The sequence below is a fragment of the Orcinus orca genome, chromosome 15 (assembly GCF_937001465.1).
Source record: "Orcinus orca chromosome 15, mOrcOrc1.1, whole genome shotgun sequence".
Lineage (NCBI taxonomy): Eukaryota > Metazoa > Chordata > Mammalia > Artiodactyla > Delphinidae > Orcinus > Orcinus orca.
Genome location: NC_064573.1, coordinates 61,037,325 through 61,059,212, shown reverse-complemented (window position 1 = coordinate 61,059,212; position 21,888 = coordinate 61,037,325). Strand labels below are relative to the sequence as shown.

Sequence of the window (21,888 nt, the reverse complement as noted above, 5' to 3'; positions counted from 1 at the left end):
AATTACCAAATAACAATATTTTAAAGAAACGTATGTCCACCAAACAAGAGAAAACTAGTATTCATAACACCCTTTCGCATAAGCAACATTGCCATCCAAGCGATTAGAAAAGCAGCCCTAAATCCTGCAGATCTGAAGTAAATCACATTTTCCCAGGATACAGTCAACATTCAGAAGTAATCCATGTATGACCTACAGCTGGCATGCGCCTCTCATTTGAGCTGAAGGATGCATGTCTTTTAAGAGTGAACTGAATTCTGTTCTATTACTCCCAAGGATGCAGTCACACACCATAAAGCCTTTCTCTCTGCTCGTGTAATCTCTACTTTTTTGTTATCTGGGAAACGGCTTAATTGTTGATTTAGGAATACACTGAGGAAAAAGTACTACCAATATTTCTTAGAGGTATGCTGTCTCCCTGATCATCACCCCCACCGATATACTCATAAAAGCATTTCTTACAATCTTATTGTCTTTAATATTTTTAACACGTTAATATTTGGGTATGGAGGGAAGCACTTCTCCTAAGCAGAGAGCTAGATTTTGAAGAAAGTCAAAGATGAAATAATTAACGTTGGTTCTCAGTAAGCCACCTCGTTAAAAAACTGTTCCACTGTGTACCATTTAAAATATTTCAGTAAGGATTTACTTACCTGGGAATATTCAAAGTCAGTGATGGGGGCTATGCTCTTGATATAGTCTGATCGAAACTGGTTTTCTGGGTTGGCCAGTGGAACTGGGGGAATTATAGTACTCATCGCCGAAACAATCGTCTAAAGTGGAGTGAAGGAAAAAGATACATGGATAAATAAACCATTTAGGCTCCATGTGTGGTAATCTAGTGCATAATTTCTGTCTACGCAGTTTGAGGGAGCAGAGGGTGCAACCTTACTACTGAACAAATATTAAAAGAAATTCCTGGGATTTCCCTGGCAGTCCAGTGGCTTCCACTGCAGGGCGCACGGGTTCAATCCCTGGTCGGGGAACTAAGATTCTGCATGCTGCACGGCAAGGCCGAAAAAAAAAAAAATTCCTTACCACAATAGCATCCTTAACGTTTTTCCGGATGTCCAGAATTTTCTGTTTCTTCTCCCTGTATGAAAACAGAATGGTTATTAATTAACTTTACACATTGCCCCAAATCAGTTGAGTGGGATTTTAAATTCCCAGCTGCAGGGGGTCTACAATGGTACTACCAGAGGTCAACATTAGCCCCAGGACAACAGTGCAAAGTTTTTTATGTGGAAAAGGAAAACATCCACCTTTACTGGTTTGGACTCTAAACAAACATGCACACACCACAATCTCTAGCTCTAGACAACAACACAGGTTTTATGTAACATGGCAAAATCATCATGACTATTGCATATAAACACTACAGGGCTACACCTGTAAATATATTTTATTTGAATCTATCCATATGTTGATTGAAATAGATGCAGACAAATGATATAGAGAGAAGTATATATAGACACATTGGTTAAGTGTGCTCAGCGCAATATCAATAATGCAGATCAATACCTCAAGAGTATTTAATAAATCATATATTGTTATTTTATTTTGATGTAGACACTACCAGAAGAAAGATTTGCCTAAATATGCCAAATTCAACAACTTACTTCTATATCCGCCCCCCCTCCCCCAAAAGGTCGACTCAAAGATCAAATTAACTGTTTAGAGAAAACACTTTGGGGAGGCTGGGAAAGCAGTGACAAAATGTGCATGCAGTTGGGAAGCAAACCCGAGATCGGTCATTCCTTACTCGGGATTAAATCCATTGACATGCAGGATCCTCATTTGTTTGACGATAGTGCTTTTCCCAGACTCACCAGCCCCTACAAACAAACAGAGAGAATGCTGTGATCTGTGGCCGAGGACCGTAGCCATCTCTCACGCCTACCGAGACTGAACTAGTGTCCTGCCCCCATGCGGGCGTTTCCAGGTGCGCTCTTGCTATCTGCGGGGGCGCGGGCCCTGCCCGCCCGGCCCTCTCCGCGCTCCAGGCCGTGCGCCCCGGGCCATGCGCTCCGCTCGGGCCGTGCGCCGCCGCGCGCCCCCCGCCTTACCCAGTAGCAGCAGGCGGTGAGTCGCTTTGTAAGCCAGGCGCTCCTTCTGCAACTGCTTCTCGATCTTTTTGTTGGCCTCACGTCTTTCCTTTTCATCGACGCCCTGGTCTTCTGGCGTCTTGCTGTTGCCCAAACACCCCATGCCTGACCGCTTGCGTGGACGTCAGGCGCAGTTAGGAATTGCACAAAAGTAGAGAGTTGTAGGTGTGTGTGGATCCTGCGGCGGCCCCTCTTCCTCGCTGCTGAAAGAGATGCTCAGGTCTCTCGGTGTTTTCCGATCGGAACAGGCGTTTCTTCTCCCTCCCCCTCCCCGCCGCGAACTCTTGACTAAGAGGACACAAGGAAGACGCGCGGAGCCAACTACTTTTTAAAGACATTTGTTTAGAATTATCTGCTGGATAAACAGCAGTGAGCGGAGACGGGGCCAAGGGCGGCAGGACCGCCGGAGCCAGCTGGGTGGAGCTGGCCCTCCCCTCGCCCCGCGCCCGATGCGCTGCCCGGGGGTACCCCGAGCAGGCACGCTCGGCCCTGTGCCCGGGCCCCGCCGGTGGCGGCCAAACGCGGCGCGTTGGGACGGAGCACACCGGGTCCCCGCCAATAACTGCGAACACCCGCCGGCCACCCGCGCCCCATCCCGGGTCCGAGCCCCTAGGGCCTCTCCGCGGCGGGGTGGGGAGCCGGCTCGGGGGTGGCCAGGCCACGGGTCCCGGGGTCTGGAGGGGTGGCGGCCGCCCTCGAAGGGCCCCCCCGGAGGCTCACCCGCTTGCGGTCCGGACGCGGCGCGCGGCTCCCTCGCAGCCCGAGCGGCACTAGGTCTGGGCGTGCGCTCCCGGATCCCGCGCCGCCTCCGGCTCCCAGCGCGCGAGGCCTCGCGCATGATCATGCATATTCTATCAGGGGGAGGGTCCGTGCCGGGCTCGGGCACCCCGCCTTCCCCCGTTACCGTTCTAGACGGTTCCAGCGCACCCACGCCGCCTCCCGCAGCCTCCCGTGTGCCTCCCGCCCCCGGCTCTCTGCGCGCTCTGAGCAGCTTTGCTACTTTTCTGGAAGACGCCGTGGCCCCGAGCCTGGCGCGGCTGCTGGTTTCCACCTGTTGAGCGGGTACCCGGCGCTCCCCATCCGCGCTGCTGGACGCGGGGGGCGCAGAGCCGTGACCGCGGAGGTCGCCTCCCGGTACGTCGCTGGTACCAGTTTCGGGTCTCCAGGCCAGGGGCCCTGACGCCGCCGTCAAGTCCCCACTCCCCTCCGGCTCCACCGTATTCCCTCGCGGTCATCGCGCCTGGCCTCCTGCACGGACCGCGGTCTCCGCCGCCCCTGCCCCTGCGCCCTGGGCCCCGCGGGCCTCACCCGCCTCCCCGCTCTCTTCTCCTTCCTTCTCTACGGATTGTTCCGTCAGGCGGACAAACACGTTCAACTCCGTCCCATTTGACGGCCCATCCTACAGCCTCAGGCCCTGCGTCAGCCCCGCCGTGTCCTCCTGCCCACAGACCGGCTCCGAGTTAAAACCGGGATCTGACTCCCTTTGCCATTCCCCACCTCCCATTCACGCCTCAGGTCCCGGCACCTGGCTTCGGCCCACCTGCTTCACTGAAATACTCTCACGGGGTCATCAGTGGACCCCCGGGGTCAAACTTCATCCAGGAACTGTGGTCTTTACCTTCTCTGACCCTCCTGGAGTCTCTCCGGTCCTTCGGCTTCCCCGACGTGGCCTTTGGATTTCCCGCCCACTCTCTACCTGGAGAGGAGGCTCAGACCCAGCACAGCCCTTGTCCCCTTAATGCCCTGCCTTCGGGGGCTGACTGCCTCCCCCATCCTCTGCACACGCGGCTCTGACGACGGCCACACAAGACCTCCAGCCCAGCCCACCCTCCTGACCACCAGTGCAGCAAGCACACCTCCACCTCCGTGCCTCCAGGATCTCCTCCCCGTGCCCACCCACACCTCCAGCGCGCTCCTCTCTCTCTCTGTGAATAAGGCCCCTGATTTTCCCAACCAGAACGTGGCAGTCATTCCTGACTCCTTTTCCTTCTTGCAAACCCAGTTACCGTATTCCTTTGGGTCCGTTTCCTAAACATCGTTCCTGTTCTTTCTACCCCATCTGCCGTTGCCATGGTCACTGTCCAGGCTGGATGTCACAAGTGGCCTCCTGCTCACACATTCCGGCCCACCTGCACAGTGCTGCCACAGTGACAATGCAAATCTCACCACATCACTATTCCCACCACTGCCAAGCCCCCAGCCACGGTCCATCAAGACTGGGTCCGTGTAAACTCCTCAGCTTCAGCTCTCATGTCCCCCCTTCCTGGCGCTGCCCCAGCCCCCCTTTGACCCCTTGCACATGGACACCCGAGTGCCTGGCGTGGGTGCATGCGCTGCTTCACTCTCTGCGAGACGTGTGGCCCCTTCTTCACTTGACCAACTCTTAGTCACCCTTCCTGCCTCACCACTGCTTCCACAGTCAGGGCCAGGCCCCCTTCTCTGTTCTCCAGTATCTCACAGCACCTACACTGTAACAGTTTGTTTGCTGCTCTTTCAAATGTCCACTGGACTCGAGACCCAGTGAGGGCCGGGGCAGAGCCTGCACTTCACACCTGCTGGGCTGTGCCCAGTTCAGTGCCTGGCCCGGGGAGATGCCCCTTGAGTCTTTGTTTGATGGATGAACAAATTCACGAAGGCCAAAGATAACTCCTGCTCCAAGTGTGGGTTCTCATGAAAGGAATCTGACGACCAGATTTTAAATTCATAAAATACTTGTCCAGTTTAGTACTGTATCCAAATAAGAATACTCTTTAAAAAACAAAAGCAGTAGTGTCTCTTCTTGACACAGCAGAAGCAAACACGCAGTGCCATGCCATTTTCTGAGCTGGATAAGAGTTTTAGCTTGTGGAGCGACACTGTTTAGCACTGTTGTGAGGCCTCACTCCTTGTGTTAACACAAGCATTCACCTACGGCAACATCCACGTGGCCTGTTCGGTGGCTGACGGGGCAGTCGGAGGCGAGAACAGGTGTACAAAAATAGAGTGCGGTGGGATGTTTTAAAAGATTTGTCTCTTTTTTTAATGCCAAGGTTTCTATAAATTGTTAGCTGGAAGAAAAGGGGACAAAACAAATCCCACCAAACTTATAAAGGGAGAAAAAAGTTAAAACCTGGAACCCTGAAAACATAGCAAAAGGTTTTCACTTGTTCTTATCTAGGAATTAGGGTTAAAATAACTCGTTTCTACGACTTATCCAGTGATTACTGGCCCTGGGCTAAATCCTTTCCATGGAGCAATTTATTTAGTATTTGCAATAACCCTAAAAGGAACTACTGTGACCGTTATTTTACAGAATGTTAGGGGGTGCATAAGAGGTGTGTCTGGGATCTAAACCCTTGCAGCCTGGCTGCAGCGTCTGCACTGTAAGTGCACAGAACACTACTAACCCACTCCAAAATGTAAAAGCTACGTGCCTACACAGCGATGCAACCTTTCTGATGAGAAATGCCAAGCCCATCTTTACATAGTCTACTATCAGGTAGGAGCTCAAGACACGTTTAAAAAAAAAAAACCCCAGTCACCTGGCCTTTTCCTAGTCTGGTCTGGGAAACCGATCCTCATTTGAGTTTTGAACCCTGGGATCAGAATCCAGAATCCCTGCTGGCTCACCTGGAGCGCGGGAGTGGCGCTGTTGGGGAGCAGCCTGGAGCTGGCAGTGCCGGCATCTGTCGCTAGGCAACGGCAGCGCAGCATCAGCACCACTCGCGCAGCGCACACCCACCTGCGGAGGCGAAGGGCCGCCGGCAGCGCGCTGCCAGCAGAGGGGGTGGCCGGGCGGGGGACGCCCTGGGCAGCAAGAAGGGTTGGGAAGGCACAAAGTTTGGGGCGAAAGGGCAAACGTAAAACAAAGTGGTGTTTTCCTGCTCTTGTTGATGTTTAAGACAAGGTGTCTCAGAAGTCTTAGTGCATTTGACTAAGTGCATTTGAATTATTTGAATTTCTTTTGTACTTAGTTTTGTGAATTTTGAATAACAATTTTGAAATCTGTTTTTGTTTGAGCCCCTCCGATTGAAGTTGGCAAATGTCGAAAAGATCACAGCTGTTCTCTGGTTAGCTGGACCCAAGTCCTCGTTGATAACAATGAGAACAAAATTTGTCTCCCGTTATAAGGAGGACCTCCGCAGAAATTTAATTAACAAGATGAAAAATTCAAAGGAACTGTTTCACATCACTACAGGCCTGGATCCAGAAGATGCTAAGCCAGTTTGAAAAGTGACTAGAATGCTGTCTGGCATGAGATAGCGGACATATTGAATTTAATTTTAAAAAATCAATGTTTTAAAACGTTAATAACTGGTCTAGCATTTTATACTGTAGAGGTTAAAACTGCACTCTAAGGCATTTGGAGCAGGTACATTGAAAGATTTTAAAGAAGAGGAACAAAGCAGAGTGGGAGAGCTGAACCCTCACTCAATGCAGTGACCAGGCCGAAGAAACGAAAAGCTGCGCCCAGTTTTGTAAACAAACTTGGTGGAGCTGGAGCCGAGGCGGTGGAGTGGCCTGTGTGCACACGGCCCTCGTGCTGCTTCCTGTCATTTAACACCTTGCAGTTAGTTGTTTTCTCTGTTTCCTTTCTTAGTGTCTCGGTGGAAATGGTCTGTGTGGATTATTTTCATTCTCAGCAGCATTCTCACCCCACGACCTAATCACAACACACTTTAAAAATCTTGTGAATTTTTTTTTACATTTTTAAATAGAAAAGTAGGGAAACGTTTTCAACATTCCCTTTCTGTACATAGCACTCTGCAATCAAATATTTTAGAATTTACTGAATTAATTTCTTTTTTTCCCTACTCCGACAGCAAAGTAGTATTAAGGAGCTTTCACAAGTACCATCCATAAAGGGTAGGGATGCAGTCTTTTTAACTGATGGCTTAAAAAACCCAAACAGCGAATGAGTAGGAAAGGTAGGTTAACTGTCTTTGACTTCACCCTGTGTCCAAAAACCCAGGACTGAAATATCCTCATTGGAAGATGCAACTCAGTGCCGAAGACAGGGGTTAATTTTGGTGTGAAAACGCGAGGTGGTCACTGAATACATTAGAAAGTAGGATGGTGGTTACCAGGGAGTGGTGGACGGGGAGGGGGAGCCAATGTTTGATGGGGGTTGGAGTTTTAGTTTGGGAAGATGAAAAATTCTGGAGATGATGGAGGTGATGGTTGCACAACGAGAATGTACTTAACCGCCACTGAGCTGTGTGTTTAAAAATGGTTAAGATGGTCAATTATACGTTATGTATATTTAACCACAAAAAGACAAGAAAAAAATTTACATTTAGGGTCTTCATCATGACCGTGGTTGAAGACAGAAATCCTTCTCGCCCGTGATTTCCCGCTATTCGTTTTGAGGCTTCCGATTACAGCCACGTGACTTCAATTCCTCCTTTACAAACATCTACTGCAGTTATAGTTCTGACCAGCAGGTGGCGATGCACACCCTGGAGTCAGAAGGAGGCTCCAGGGGAGCCTGTAAAGCGGTGCGTTTCCATCATTCACTCACTGTAGAGCATTTTTTGAATCCTACACACACGTAGCCTTGAGATTACAAGGACGAACTCGACCTTGTCCCTGATCGCAAGCAGTTTAATCGGCTAGGAGAGACGGGCAGACGTGCAATCAAGTCCTCGGGATTCTGTAGAGATTACAGTGGGAGCACATAGGGGTGTGTAGTCAATTATACAAGTGAAGAAAAATGTCACTTCCTTCCTTAGAGCGATGTGTGTTAACCTTTGTAAGTCACCCTTCGTCTTATTTTTAAAAAGACACTGAAAGGTGCTCTGTTTCTAGTGGCTCATCTGATCAGATCATCGCAACAGCTACAAGATTATCCACACTTTGCAGAGAAGGCTGCTGGTCCGAAGGTTCCACAGGGGCCTGATGGGGGTGGAGCTCTGTCTGATCCCAAAGCCTGAGCCCTTTCCAGAAGGAACTCTGACTGGTGGGAAAAAAATCGCACCGTTCTCTCTTCCAAAACGAGAAATCAAACAAGCCCACCTCCTTGCTAACACAGGCAGATTAATCTGCATATAATGACTGATGAATTAATTAACTCTTCACTCAGTTGCCTTAGCAACTGGTTTCTTTTAGAATTTGGCTCACAGAGTGTAAAGCAACAGTTTCCCTTGTAATAGAACGTCAACCTGTATATGAAATTAAACAGAACATGAACTTGCTCCATCATAGGTGGGAACTATGGGCCTTTCCCAGGAAGGTTGCACGGGCTCTTTCTGAAGCTCGCGGGCTGTGAACAAGGGAGACAAAGCCTAGGGATCGTCTGTATTTCCCGTTCGTGGTTTATTTGCTCATTAAGTAGGAACGGTTTGATGAATTTAGACGACAGATAAATTCAAGACTGAGGTTCAAAAGGGAGACTCTGAGTGCAAATCCCAAACCCTTAGGTGCGTGAATGACAGGACGGGGCAGGTGGACAGGTGCACTGAGGTGGTTACTGAGAACCAGGATTTTCAGAGAGAAAGAGGACGGACAAACACGGAATGGCGAAACGCAAGGGACGCCCATGGGATGGACTGGAATTGTAGCGACCGGAATGAGCTCGTGATGTCTAGAGTATGTACGTATGTGTCTGTGATTATGTGCACATACATGTGTGTGTACACTGTACACCTGTGCATGTGCCACACGCATCTATTCCCTCGTTCTGTCTGCTGAAAAGACCCAGGCATTAGACACACCAGTGGCGGTGAGCGCACCTAGTGCCCAGGCCTTGGTCTTCAGTATCACACAACCCAGAGGAGCCAGGCCTCCTCAGAGAAACGGCAGATTCCGGGGTGGGGGCAGGGGAGCCACAGATAAATCTGGAACATTGTTATGCCAGAAAGTAGGAAAGTGCTTTCAAATGCTGGGGGCACCTCCCGAGAACACAAGACCAGACAGAAGGGGCTCCTATTTGGCCAATGATGATTTCAGCACCGAGGTATTTAAGTACAGGAGTGACTTCTAAGCCACTGAACAATATAGAAATACCATGTGTCCATGCCAACAACAAAGAGATAAATAAAGGGGGGGGAGAAGGGAACATAACATCAGTCATGGAGAAGTGAGAACCCCTCTCACTCATTTCTTGGTTCCTTTCCTTCCTACCTGCTGGCGAGCTGGATTTTGTTTGTGTGGAGTTTATCATCAGTCTCCCCGAGTATTTATGCAGTGCTGATGGCATGGCCGGTGTTGCCCCAAGGAGTCACGACTCATGCTGTCCGGCTGTGGGTTCTGTTAGGGATGCTTCTTTATCTCCAGGATGACCAGAAGTCAAAGTTGTCAGCAGGGCAGGGATGGGGCAAGTTTTACGTGGAGAATTGATTACAGGCCGGACAAAACTAGAACCGGTGGTCGTCAGGAGGTGGGGTGCCCTCCTTGGGACAGAGATGGCGGGAACAGTCATGCAGAATGGACAGGTGCATGACCTGTCTGGGGATGTACAGCATCACACAGGCACACAGAACAATTATTCCCAGGAGAGAAAAGGGACCACACAAAGGAGGCGCCGCTTTAACCGCCACTGGGGGATGCTGCCGCGTGCAGGTGTGTGCAGGTGTGCGCAGGTAAGGGCCCTGTCGGTGGGGTCCCCCCCTCCAGGGCCCGCTCTGCCACTGGCAGGGCATCCTTCGCTTTCACCTCTCGCCCAGCACCACCACTCACACCTGGGAGCTCAGTACAAGCCGGTTTCCCCGCTACCCGCCCGGCGGCCAGTGCGGACCGCGGTCCGGGAGCAGCTGCTGCCCATCCATCGGACTTCCCGCGCCGCAGCGCCACCTGGCGACCGCCACAGGAACGACCGGCCGCGCGCACCTGCCTCGCCTCGAGAGGCCCTGGGTCCCCACAGCCCGGTCCCAACTTCGCTTCCTTCCCGGCTTCTTTTCTCCTTTTCTGTTTGCAGTATCTCACGTGTCAGTTAGTCAAAACTCACAACGCGCCTATTTCAAAATACACAACCTCCCCTACCCATCCCTTCCCTCCCTCCCCTCTTCCTAAGGCCGCTGTTTTCCACCCCCACCATGTCCCTGTATTTCTGTGTTACTGCTGTTAAATTATCCTGTTCATCATAAACTATCGGGTTCTGTTGATTTCACATTCACGTTGATAAAACAGGGTTTCAAAGTATATTGACATCTTAGAAAATTCCACATACCCACCCCTCCATAAATATGTAAATGTTGGTAAGGTCCATATCTAGAAACTTGGAATTAGACTACGGATATTGCAAGGCAATTGTACACGGCAATTAAAATTATAAAAATAGAGGCAAAACTTGACATCATTCACTATTGAACAGATATTCTGCAGGTTAGGGTATAAGGTGCAGAGTTACACGTGGTTAAGAACAAAAGGCTCCAGCAGACAGAATATTTAAGAAACCACTACAACGCAACAACAGAAGGACAAATAACCCAGTTACGAAAGGAACAAAGTATTTGAACAGACATTTCTCAAAGGAATATGTACAAATGGCCAATCGGCGCACCCAAAGATGTGCAACATTAGTCATCAGAGAAATGCCAATGCAGAGCACAGTGTATACCATTCCACTCCCACTAAGATGGCTGTAATAAAAAAGAGATGGACAATAACTGGTGTTGATGAGAACGTGGAAAAATTGGAACCCTCACATGTTGCCAGTGAAAATGTAAAGTGATTCAGCTGCTTTGGAAAACAGTCTGGTAGTTCATCAAAAAGTTAAACAGAGAGTTACCATATGACCAAGCCATTCCACTCCCAGATATGCACCCAAGAGAAATGAGAACATATGGCCAGACAATAACCGGTACACGAACATTCACGGCAGTATTAGTCATAATAGCTAAAAAGTGGAAACACACATTTTAGCTATTATATCTACCAACTGAAAGAACAAATAATAAGTAACAGGTGGCAGATCCATACGGTGGACTTTATTTGGCCATAAAAAGGAATGAAGTGCTGGTCCATGTTATATGGGTGAAAACATCCTGTTAAGTGAAAGGAGCCAGACACAGAAGACTACATATTGTGTGACTTTTTACACAAAACGTCCAGAACAGACAATTCCATAAAGAGATAAAGTGGATCAGTGGTGGTCAGGGGTGGCAGGGGGAGGGGGGAGTGCTAAGCGGCAGGGGGCTCCTTTTTGGAAAGATGAAAATGTTCTGGAATGAGGTAATGGTGATGGTTCCACAACCTTGTGAATACGCTAAAAATCTGCTGAGTTGTACAGTTTTTAAAAGGGTGAATTTCATGGTATGTGAATTATATTTCAATTAAGAAAAGAACAGATGGCAATCTTTCTGGGTTGGAATTAAAATGCACGGCAGGATTTCCGCGTTCTCATTTCTGTTTTGTCAACGATAATTTCCCATTTATTTTATGCCAGGTTCTGCCAGGTGGCGTGGAGGTTTAATAGATAAACCAAAGTGGACATGACTCCCATAGGATACAGTCTGATCATGGATTCCAGGTAAACTTATGAATGTCCACAGCAGAAGGAAAGGTATTCTAAGGGAGTTACATATAAAATGAGCAGACACTTCCAACAGAGGGGATCAGGAAAGGCTTGGAAGAGGAGGTAACACCCGAGATGACCTTTGAAAATGGGGGGGGGATTCTAGGGGCAGAGGACCAAGGGAAGCCAAGGAGCCAGCGAGCAGGTAGCATAGATGCTTTGGTGTGGTGGGTCCACCTGTGTGTAGAGGGGAGTGAGCCATGAGAAACGGGGGAAGGGGGACAAAGGGTACAAACTCCCATTTGTAAAATAAATACGTCCTGGGGATGGAGTGTACAGCACGGTGACTACAGTTAACAATACTGTATCATGTACTTGAAGGTTGCTAAGAAAGTAGATCTTAAAAGTCCTCATCACACACAATTTTTTGGGTGACTATGTGTGGTGACAGATGTTAACTAGATTTATTGTGATCATTTCACAATATAGACAAATACTGAAACATTTCGTTGCACTGAAACTAATATAATGTTTTCTGTCAACAGTATCTCGATTAAGAAATACTAAAACAAAGTAACCTCCTAAAAAAAAGAAAGAAAAGTTTGCCACTTGACCCTGTGGTCTTGGTCTAGAGCCTCGGTCAACCCTACAGTCCCCACCTGCTGGGGTGCAGCGGGGGTGGGAACGAGGGGACAGGGCGCCTGCCGGGCCAGCGCTTACATTTGCCTGTCACCATCTGACCTAAGCCTGACATTCACGCCTTTACTGAAAGACATGCCTTCAGGCACGTGCAGGACACTGGAGATGCAGCAGGAAACGTGAAGGATGAGGTCTCTGGCCCCAAGAGCTCACTGGCGTCAACGCTAAGCAAACACGTGAATGAAAACGTAATTCAAAATGGGTTAAGTTCTGTGAAGGAAAGAGCTGCCCAGGGAAAGAAAAAATGGGCATCAAATAAGGCTTCTCAACAGAGAAACAACAAAGGCAAGATGTGAAGCTAAGATGCGTTCATGCAAGTGCAAGAAAGGGGACCCATTCTCCAGGCAGAGGGAGCAGTGGGGGGGGGGGGGGCAGAAATGGCAGGGACAGAGGGACAGAGACAGATGGTGTGACGTGCCCTGAAGGGGCGGTGCTCGGTGATATTTCACACACACAGATACACACACACGTACACACAGAGACACACAGACACACGCACACACATAGACATGCACACACAGTCACACACACACACAAACATGCACAAACTACACAAAGACACACACACAGAGACGCACACACAGACACATGCACACACAGAGACATGCACACTCAGACACACCCACAGACACACAGACACACAGACACAGACACAAAGAGACATACACACACATGCACGCGCGATGGCAGACACGTGGTCGGGTCCTGAAGGGCCTCAGAACAGCCTGACATTAGGTGGGGAATCTCGTTCTCTCTCCCGTCTCAGGAGAAAACGCTCCATCTCTCCGCATTAGAGGACATGAACCTTCCAGCCGACAAATGTCACATCCTGGGTGTCATTTCCAGGATTTTAGAAATATGGCTTAGATATTGTATTTGCTGCCAAACATCAAACTATCAGCACAAAGACCAAAGAGCAAATCAGAACTGATGCCTGATATCTCTTCCCGACTAGCGGTTCTGACATTTCTTGTTGAGATTTCATCTGCTCCCTGGTCCACCCCTACCAGTGTTTAAACCTCAGGACTTTAAGTGATGCCTTATGGTTTCTCCCAAGAGAGGAGAAATCCCTGTCCCTTACCCGTGGGCTCCCAAGGAAACAACTTGCCTTCGAAATGCCTAAGAGTCTTTAGCTTGCAATAGTGCTTGGGATTATACATCATAAAATGCACTAAGACAGGAATCCAGGAATATTTTCATTTTCTTACAATGATATAGCAAAAATCTATGTTTCTGTCCATTTCATCACTGTAAGGAAACAGAAGAAATTATGAAGAAATCAATGTCTTTTTTCAAAGATTAATGGTGAAATTAAGTTTAGAAATAATTTTAGAAAATATTAAATGCATTTATCTTAAAATGCACCTTTGAGGTTTGGGACAAGAACAGATACCAGTTAGAAACAATGTTAAGCTCTCACTTGAGCTGTCCACCCAGAACTGTTACCAGCCTCTTTCCTCTGGGCTCCTGAGACTTTGTGAAGTTGGAGTTGCTGGTGAACACACAGAACCAAGACCCGGGACAGACAGAGCCTGGCTGACGCCTCCTCTGCCTCTAACTTAGGCTGTTTGAGCTGGAATTCTATCACAGTAGAAAGAGTCTGGATGAAAACAAGTGACTATGATTTCCCTACACAGTTGGCCCAGTGAATGGCTTCCTATCAGCCTTCTGCCTTTGAATTTCAGCTTTACAACTTCAGTTTGGGGTCCTGTTTTAGAGAGAAGATAGGGGAGAACAGAACAGAAAAGTAGCAAGGCAGCAGGGGACCCGGTAACAAAACAGTTTATAATTTAATGATTTCCAGTGGATGTTCCCGTGATGCCTGGCATCACCAGGGAGCTCAGTAAATGGCTAGAGAAGCAGTTAATCGACCACAACCCCCCTTTCACTCTGACCACATGGCAGAGAGATTAGCTACACCACCCTTGCCCTCACTCACATACCACGGTCCCATTTCAGCATCTGGTGTTTAATCTTTGGGATCATTAGAACACAGATCCTACAAATGGTAAGTAAGGATCTTTGTATTAAACATATTAAATTTAGGTATGGTGTAGCACAGCGGTCCCCAACCCTTTTGGGACCAGGGACCGGTTTCATGAAAGACAATTTTTCCGCGGATGGTGTGTGGCGGGGTATGGTTCAGGCGATAGTGAGAGCGATGGGAGCGGCAGATGAAGCTTCGCTTGCTAGCCCACCACTCACCTCCTGCTGGGCAGCTCGGTTTGTAACAGGCTGGGACGGGTATAGGTCCACAGGCCTGGGGTTGGCAACCCCTGGTGTAGCAAGCCATAATTTATTATCTCATTCTATAATTAGAATTGTCCCTCTTTTGAGTTTTGATCTATCCTTTTAAAAAATCCTTTTAAAAACAGCAAACATTTATTAAGCCTCTACTATATGCTAGGCACTATTTTTAAGGGCTTTATCTTAAAAAAAAGTAAAATTTAAATACATTGAAATGCATAGATCTTAAGCATACAGTTTGATAAGTTCTCACATGTTTACACCTGTGTAATCACTGTCCCACTCAAGATACAGAACATTTCCATGACCCCAGAAAGGTGCTTCACGACCTTTTCCAGAAATCTGACCCCTGAAACTACTGTTCTGATTTCTATCACCATCGACTGGCTTGACCTCTTCTAGAATTCAGTATAAACAGAATCATAAGTAGATACTCTTTTGCACGTATACATAACACTCAAAAATCTCATCCATGTTGCTATGTTATCGATCAGTACTTTTTTTATTGTTGAGTATTTCGTTGTATGAATATACACAGTATGCTTATTCATTCTCTGGTTAGTGACACTTTGAGTTGTTCCCAGTTTTCCGCTATCTTGAATAAAGCAGATAGAAGCATTTTGTATAACTTCTTATAATAAATGCATATTTTCATTTTTCTGCTGTAAATTCCTAGGAGTGGTATTGCTGGGTCATAGGATGTATGTTTAACTTCATAGAAAACTACCCACTAATTCTGGGAAGTGACTGTACAATTGTCCTTGTGCCACCAACAGAGAGTGAGGCTTTGACATCTAGATCAGGGCTCAGCAAACTTTGGTTTGCAGCCTGTTTTTGCATAGTCTGTGAGCTAAGACTCCATAAGTGGTTGGGAAAAAAAAATCAAAGGAATAGTATTTCATGATTTAAAAATTACATAAAATTCAGATGTAAGCATTTATAAACACAGTCTTATTGGAGCACAGCCCCACTCGTGTGCTTATGTGTGGTCTACGGCTGCCTGCATGGCGCAGCAGAGCTGACTAGGTCCCACGGCCTGCCCCTCATAAAGAGAGTCTGCTGACCCTGTTTTATATCCTGGTCAGCACTGGAACTGTGGGTCTGTAGGCCACCCTGGTAGGAAGGCCACCCTGGTAGGAGTGAACTGCTGTCTGTGGTTTTAATCTGCATTTCCTTGATGACCAATCATGCTGGCAGTGTACTGGTTTTTCACGTATCTTCTTTTGTGTACTGTCAACTCCAAGTCATTTCCCCCCCCTTTTTTTTTGGCCGCATCTTGTAGATTGTGGTATCTTATTTCCCTGACCAGGGATCGAACCTGGGCCCCTGGCAGTGAGAGCTCGGAGTCCTAACCACTGGACCACTGGGGAATTCCCTGTTTTAATCGGCATCTTTTTATGTCAGTCTGTAGGATTCCTTTCTTTGTTCTGGAAACAAGTGCTCTGCAGGTGCATATGCTCTGGGGATGTTTTCTCCCAGTATGGGTGGGGCCCCGCTGGGCCAAGAAATCCTACGAGGTGATTTATGATCCCATTTCACAGATGAGGAAAGCAAGTAACTAGATTTTTTGTTTTTTTTCTGAAGAGGAATATGAATACTTTCCTTTCCCGGCTGAGCTGGAATGTTTCTGTCTAAACCCTGGTTATTATGCTCCAGGCCTTCCCTGCCCATCCAAGCTCATTATTGTGCCCAAGCCCAAATGGGAGCAGTTTCTTCTAAGAAAACACCACCCGTCAGAGGGGGAAGTGGGTCTGAGTATTAAATAAACATCCTCCACTAGGGCGCAGGGAAGTGCATCAGACCAGCTGCGTCTCTGCCCGCCTTTCAGGCCAGACAGCACCGATCTATGGATAGCTGGGGTGCAGGACGCTGTTACGTTAAATTAAGAAATGATTCTAAAGTGAAGTACCAGGTACTTTAGAGCTTTTGAGAGAGAGAATTACATAACCATCCTTCCTGGCCCAGGAGGGAAGGACGGACAGAAAACGGCCATCTCCCCCTGGGTTTTGCTGCTTCTTTCCAGCGCATGGAATTTCCTTATACATGAAAAGCTCTAATAGCCAAATGAGAGGGCCCAACCTCACCTTCCAGAGGGACACCATGAAGGCTGATGGGGCGTTGTGACTAGACTGTGGATGCAGCTGGCGTGGGGCAGGTGCCGGGTTTTGATGGTGGAAAATATGCTGGGCGTTTTGCTGTGCATTTGCTCCAAGTGCAACCTTAATACACCGTTTTCCGACAAACCCCTCAAAATGGAAAAAAAGAATCCCTGGTCCCCTTTAAAAACAAATCTATTCTATGAGTGTACTTTGATCTTTCGGTGACCTCCATGTGGCCTCCCTTCCTCCAGGCCCTGCTCCGTCCGCCAGTAGACTGGGCGTGATGGCGCTGGAGCCCTTGTCTCTGCACTAGGCCACAGGGATGCCTCTCTGCTGACCCTCCTGGGCAGGAGCTGAACTCACAGGTGGGTGGCCCGAAACACGGCCCAACATCCTTCTGAACACAGGCCATCCCCACATCAAATGACGATTAACTCCAACTTACACCCTCCTGGGCTGTGCTTCCTTCTAAGGAGAGGTGTGGGTTCAGGGTCCGTCCACACTGGCCTTGGAGGTCCACGGCCCCACCTGCTCGTTCTCACTGCACCATCCCTTGGGCCACATCTGCTTCCCGAGTCTTGCTCCACTGATTTGAGACGGGGAGCTTTGTGTCTGCAGGATGCTGGTGATAGTTTATACAACAGAGTGATATAGAAGCTGTGGCTGCATCTTCTCCCCGGGCTGTAAGGACGTGTTGTGCATGTGAGTTTGGAAAAGCCAAGGCACAGCCAGAGCATCTGGAATTTCTCCTGACTTTAAAAGCCATGGGACTACAGGAGGCTGGGGCAGGACAAGGCAGCAAACTGAAAGGGAGGCGTCCTGGGGGTCCATGCAGCTCAAGTCCACAGCACGACTCAAGAAAAGAGACATTTATCTGAAAAAAAGTGATCAAAACCTCCCACTGGAGAACATTCTGTTTTTCTGTGACTGTACCAAGTACTTCCTCTTAGAGACACGGACAGAGGTCAAGCCAGCGTTCTGGTTTCTACCAACAGCCAAGTACAAGAGAAAGGCAGCAAGTGTCCCACAGAGACTGCTTCCATCTCGAGAGATGTATTCCTGGCAGAGAAGGACCAAACACACAGGAAAACAACAGGAAATAATAGAAGGAAACAAAAAACATGAATCTTAACCACAGTTGGCCATTTTCAACTTGCATAATTATCTGGAAAAAATGATAATATCAAATGAATACTTTTCCAATCAGAAGGTAGTGAACAAGAATTTACGTCATAGTCAACAAAAGAGGCGCAAGAACAATCAATGGCATCTACTGTCATGACTGTGTCATGACCCTATGAGCTCAGCTGCAGAAAGATTCACTTGAAGGATGGGGAACCTGGCTTCGCTTGCTGTGTGTTCAGACAGATTACATATTTTGATCTCACACCCAGTCTCATCAACTGCGTTTTGCTGGTGTTGACCTGGGGCTGCTGTCCCTACAGCCCAGTGCTCGGCCTGCGGAAATGTCCCTTTAGCTTGGGAGAGATCCGACCGAGGTGAGACTTGGTGGCCTGTGGGCCACAGCAGGCACACAGATTGTGTTTTATTAATTTGAGCCAATGGTTAAAAATAAGGAGGTTTCAGATGAAAATGAGCATTTCCCTCTTATTCTGGTAATTCAAGACCCGGCAACACTGGGCCTGAATTCTCACAAGGTGACAGTGAGATGAAGCTAGGATGCACTGTCCCTGTTAGACCGACACCTGGTCTGGACTAAATGTCACCTTGACAGGACAGTTTGTGTTGCACTCTTGCTGCCACTGGTGGGAAGATCCACGACACTTTCCCCCCAAAGTGTGAGTCACCTGACTATGCATCACGTCATATATGATACTGACACACAAGGCTGAGGCAGTGTCTTTAAAGGGACAGTCTCTCAACATGTTATAAGAAACTGCTCACTGTTCAAGTCTTTAGATCTCACCTCCCAGGACCCTTTCACAGAATCGTTAACTTAAAATTTTTTTCTATATATTGAGCATCTTCTGCTCAATGTATTGAGCATCTTCTGCTTCACATATCCTTTTAGACACTTCTGTCCGGCTGCACAATCACATTAAAACGTTACATTGCCAGAACTGTAGACCTTATTTGTTTTTCTCTTATTTTTTGAGACCACAATTCTCTCCTTTTTGAGTTATTTTAATTTGGTGCATTAAAAGAAATTTGACTGGAGTAATTTCTGATTTCTTTCCAGAAGAATATGTGGTTGGGGATGTACTTTGAGCAATTGTGTGTCTGGAAATCTATTTTCCTCTCACAGTCTCTCTCACACACACACCCACACCCACACCCACACACACACACACACACACACACAGAGTGGTTTAACGAGGTACCAGGTTCTAGGATCACCATTCTGTATTTTCAGACCCCTGGAAACATTGTTCTGCCCTGTTCCAGAAGTTAGCACTGCAGATAACTCTGCTTCTGATGTGTCCTCTTCCCTTTTCAGATAACCTGATCACTTCTATATTTTTTGTTCTTTGTTACTTCAAAAAAAGTCCCTTTATGTTAGAATTCAGATATTTCACCGGATACAGCAGCTAGGTTTGTGCTGTTTTAGTCATTCATTCTTGCAATGGTGAGCCCTTTCAAAACCGAAGACTTAGTTGTTCTCGAGATCTTAAAGAAAAGTCTCACTCATTTATAAGCAGGGATCTTCCTCCATCGTGGGCCGGGTTCTTTCTTTGTGCCCAGGAGGGCACAGAACTCAACAATTATTCTTCCTTATAGGTCACAAAATTGGGGTCAGAAGCCCACGTCTTGCTTTTTTTTCCCCCCTAAACTTTATTTTTTTTAAATTTATTTTTACATTTATTTATTTATTTATGGCTGTGTTGGGTCTTCGTTTCTGTGCTAGGGCTTTCTCTAGTTGTGGCAAGCAGGGGCCACTCTTCATCGCGGTGCGCGGGCCTCTCACTATCGCTGCCTCTCTTTTTTTTTTTTTTTTTTTTTGCGGTACGCGGACCTCTCACTGTTGTGGCCATTCCCGCTGCGGAGCACAGGCTCATGGACGCGCAGGCTCAGCGGCCATGGCCCACGGGCCCAGCTGCTCCGTGGCATGTGGGATCTTCCCGGACCGGGGCACGAACCTGTGTTCCCTGCATCGGCAGGCTGACTCTCAGCCACTGCGCCACCAGGGAAGCCCTCGCTGCCTCTCTTGTTCTCGCGCGCAGGCTCACGGGCGCGCAGGCTCACGGGCGCGCAGGCTCACGGGCGCGCAGGCTCACGGGCGCGCAGGCTCACGGGCGCGCAGGCTCACGGGCGCGCAGGCTCACGCCACGGGCCCAGTTGCTCCGCGGCATGTGGGATCTTCCCGGACCAGGGTTCGAACCCGTGTCCCCTGCATTGGCAGCCAGATTCTCCACCACTGCGCCACCAGGGAAGCCCTCCCGCCTAAACTTTAAAAGCCACAAGTAGCATGAGGAACCCAGGCTTTGCGAGCACAGAGAACGTCTCCGAGTTGTTCACAGGAAAGACTGTCCTACTCGCTGAGAAATGCCAGCAAACGACGCGGTCTGTACCTTCAAGCACCGGTGGTGGTGTGCCCATTTTCTTGTGTGCAGGTGGCACAGCGAATGTTTCTGAAGGAGGAGCAAACATTACGACGGCACCAGGCTCGAACCTACTCAGTGAGACAGAAGGCCCGTACCCTGGGCGGTGGAAGTTATTTCTCCAAAGGGGACAAGCCACACCCACCAATGTAAAGGCCTCGTGCACTTGCTTTCACTCGCGCACTCAGAACAAAGGCCGCCGCTGAGGAGGTGAGATGCACGAGGCCTCTCCGCGGCTGCACGCCCTGGGGATGAACCGAGTGAGGACGAAATTCCCGGGCAGGCTCCTTAACCGGTAACAAGTGAGCCACGGGCCCGGATAACACGGTGTGGAAAAGAGCAGAGTCACCAAGCAGCGCGTTCGCGGCCCAGTCACTCAAGTAGACGCTGTCGGGTAAGAACCAATCTAGACCCGAGACAGAACCCGCGGGGCCCGCGGACGCCCTGAGCCCAGTTCCCAGCCCAGCGTGCGCCGGGCTCCGCGCCCCGCCCCACGCCCCCCGCGCCTCCCGTCCCGCGCGCCCCGCCCCGCGCCAGGTTCCCCGCGCCACCCGTACCCACCGAGCAGCAGCAGCCGGTGAGTCCGCCGCAGGTCGCGCTTCTGCTCGCGGAGCCGGCGGTCGATGCTCCTGCTGACCCGCCTGGCCTCGCGTTCCTCCGCGCGCTGCTGGTCCGCGCGCCGCCGCCTCTCTTTCTGCGCGGGGGTCCGCGCCGCGCCTGCCCCCGCCGGGGTTCGGACCGGGGTCGGGACCGGGGTCAGGTTCTGGTCCGGGGTATGGTCTGGACCGGACCGCGCCCCCTCCAAGGGCGGCTCCGGGTCCCCGAAGAGCAGCGGCCGGAGGCTGTGGCACAGCCCCATGTGGGCGCGGGGCGCGGGGCTCACGCCGGGGCCCCAGCCGAGGGACTGGAGGTGGCTGCACGCGGACCCGGCGCGGCGCTACAGCCTGCAGGCTGGGGGGCACGGATGAGGCAGGTCCCCGGCCCCTCACTGCCCCCGAGGGCCATTCCACGTTTTCCACTGGTGTAGGGGGCGGCGACCGCCTCGGCAATAGATCACCTGACAACGCGGACTTCGGGCCGGACGGGCAGCCCCGAGCCCCGCCCCGCCCCCTTACCGTAAATACCGCCGCCTGGCCACTCCCCCCCCGTTACCGTAAGTACCGCCCCTCGTCTCAGTTCCCATTACCGTAAAGACTGCTGCCCGAGCCCGGTGCGCAGCTGCGGACAGTGCCGCTGAGGCCATGGCGGTGCCGCCGCTGCCCGGAGCTGCCATTGCAGCTCTTAAAACACCTCCGTGGCTGTGATCTTGGACAGTGGTCAATAGGGACGGAGAGCCAGGTAAAGGGGTGGGATGCTAGCTTTGAGATCTTGAATTCCCGGAGCAGCTGCAGCGCTCTCTTCACCTTGAGGCGCTGTTTCCTGCTCATCTTACACACGTGCACACACTTCGGCACACTCTTGACCCCTACCTTAAACTATTACACCTTCCATCTCGACAAAGTTTCCAAATCAGGAGGTCCAAGACATAATTTTCAACAATTTCTACACCTAGTAAAAAATTGAAAACAAGTGCCAATTGTCACATACCGTTTATATTTGCTAAAAGGAGAATACGGAATATAGCCCAGGGAGGAGCGGGCCGCTTCCAGACCCTGTGCCCTCTATCCACACCTCCAATCCACCAGAGATCCCTTGGTTTTCTCCTTAATTCTCACATAATGTCCATCATCTCATAGGGCTTTTGC

General features: G+C 49.5%; 1 protein-coding gene across 3 annotated transcripts in view; it reads right to left on the bottom strand.

Annotated features, from left to right (window-relative positions):
* Positions 1-21,228, bottom strand: part of GNAL (G protein subunit alpha L) — an 89,290-nt gene extending 68,062 nt beyond the window's left edge. Inside the window, exons 1-5 of one of the 3 annotated variants that reach the window (XM_049698176.1) lie at positions 2,826-2,965; positions 2,067-2,308; positions 1,763-1,835; positions 1,039-1,093; positions 654-773 (exon numbers count right to left, since the gene is read on the bottom strand). In XM_049698176.1, coding sequence (XP_049554133.1) covers positions 654-773; positions 1,039-1,093; positions 1,763-1,835; positions 2,067-2,208 — 390 coding nt within the window. In that variant the 5' untranslated portion in view covers positions 2,209-2,308; positions 2,826-2,965. Of the gene's footprint in view, positions 1-653; positions 774-1,038; positions 1,094-1,762; positions 1,836-2,066; positions 2,309-2,825; positions 2,966-20,704 lie in introns of those variants that run through there. The other 2 variants (XM_049698177.1, XM_033439449.2) reach the window with 2 other exon arrangements.
* Positions 21,229-21,888: the final 660 nt, after the last annotated feature.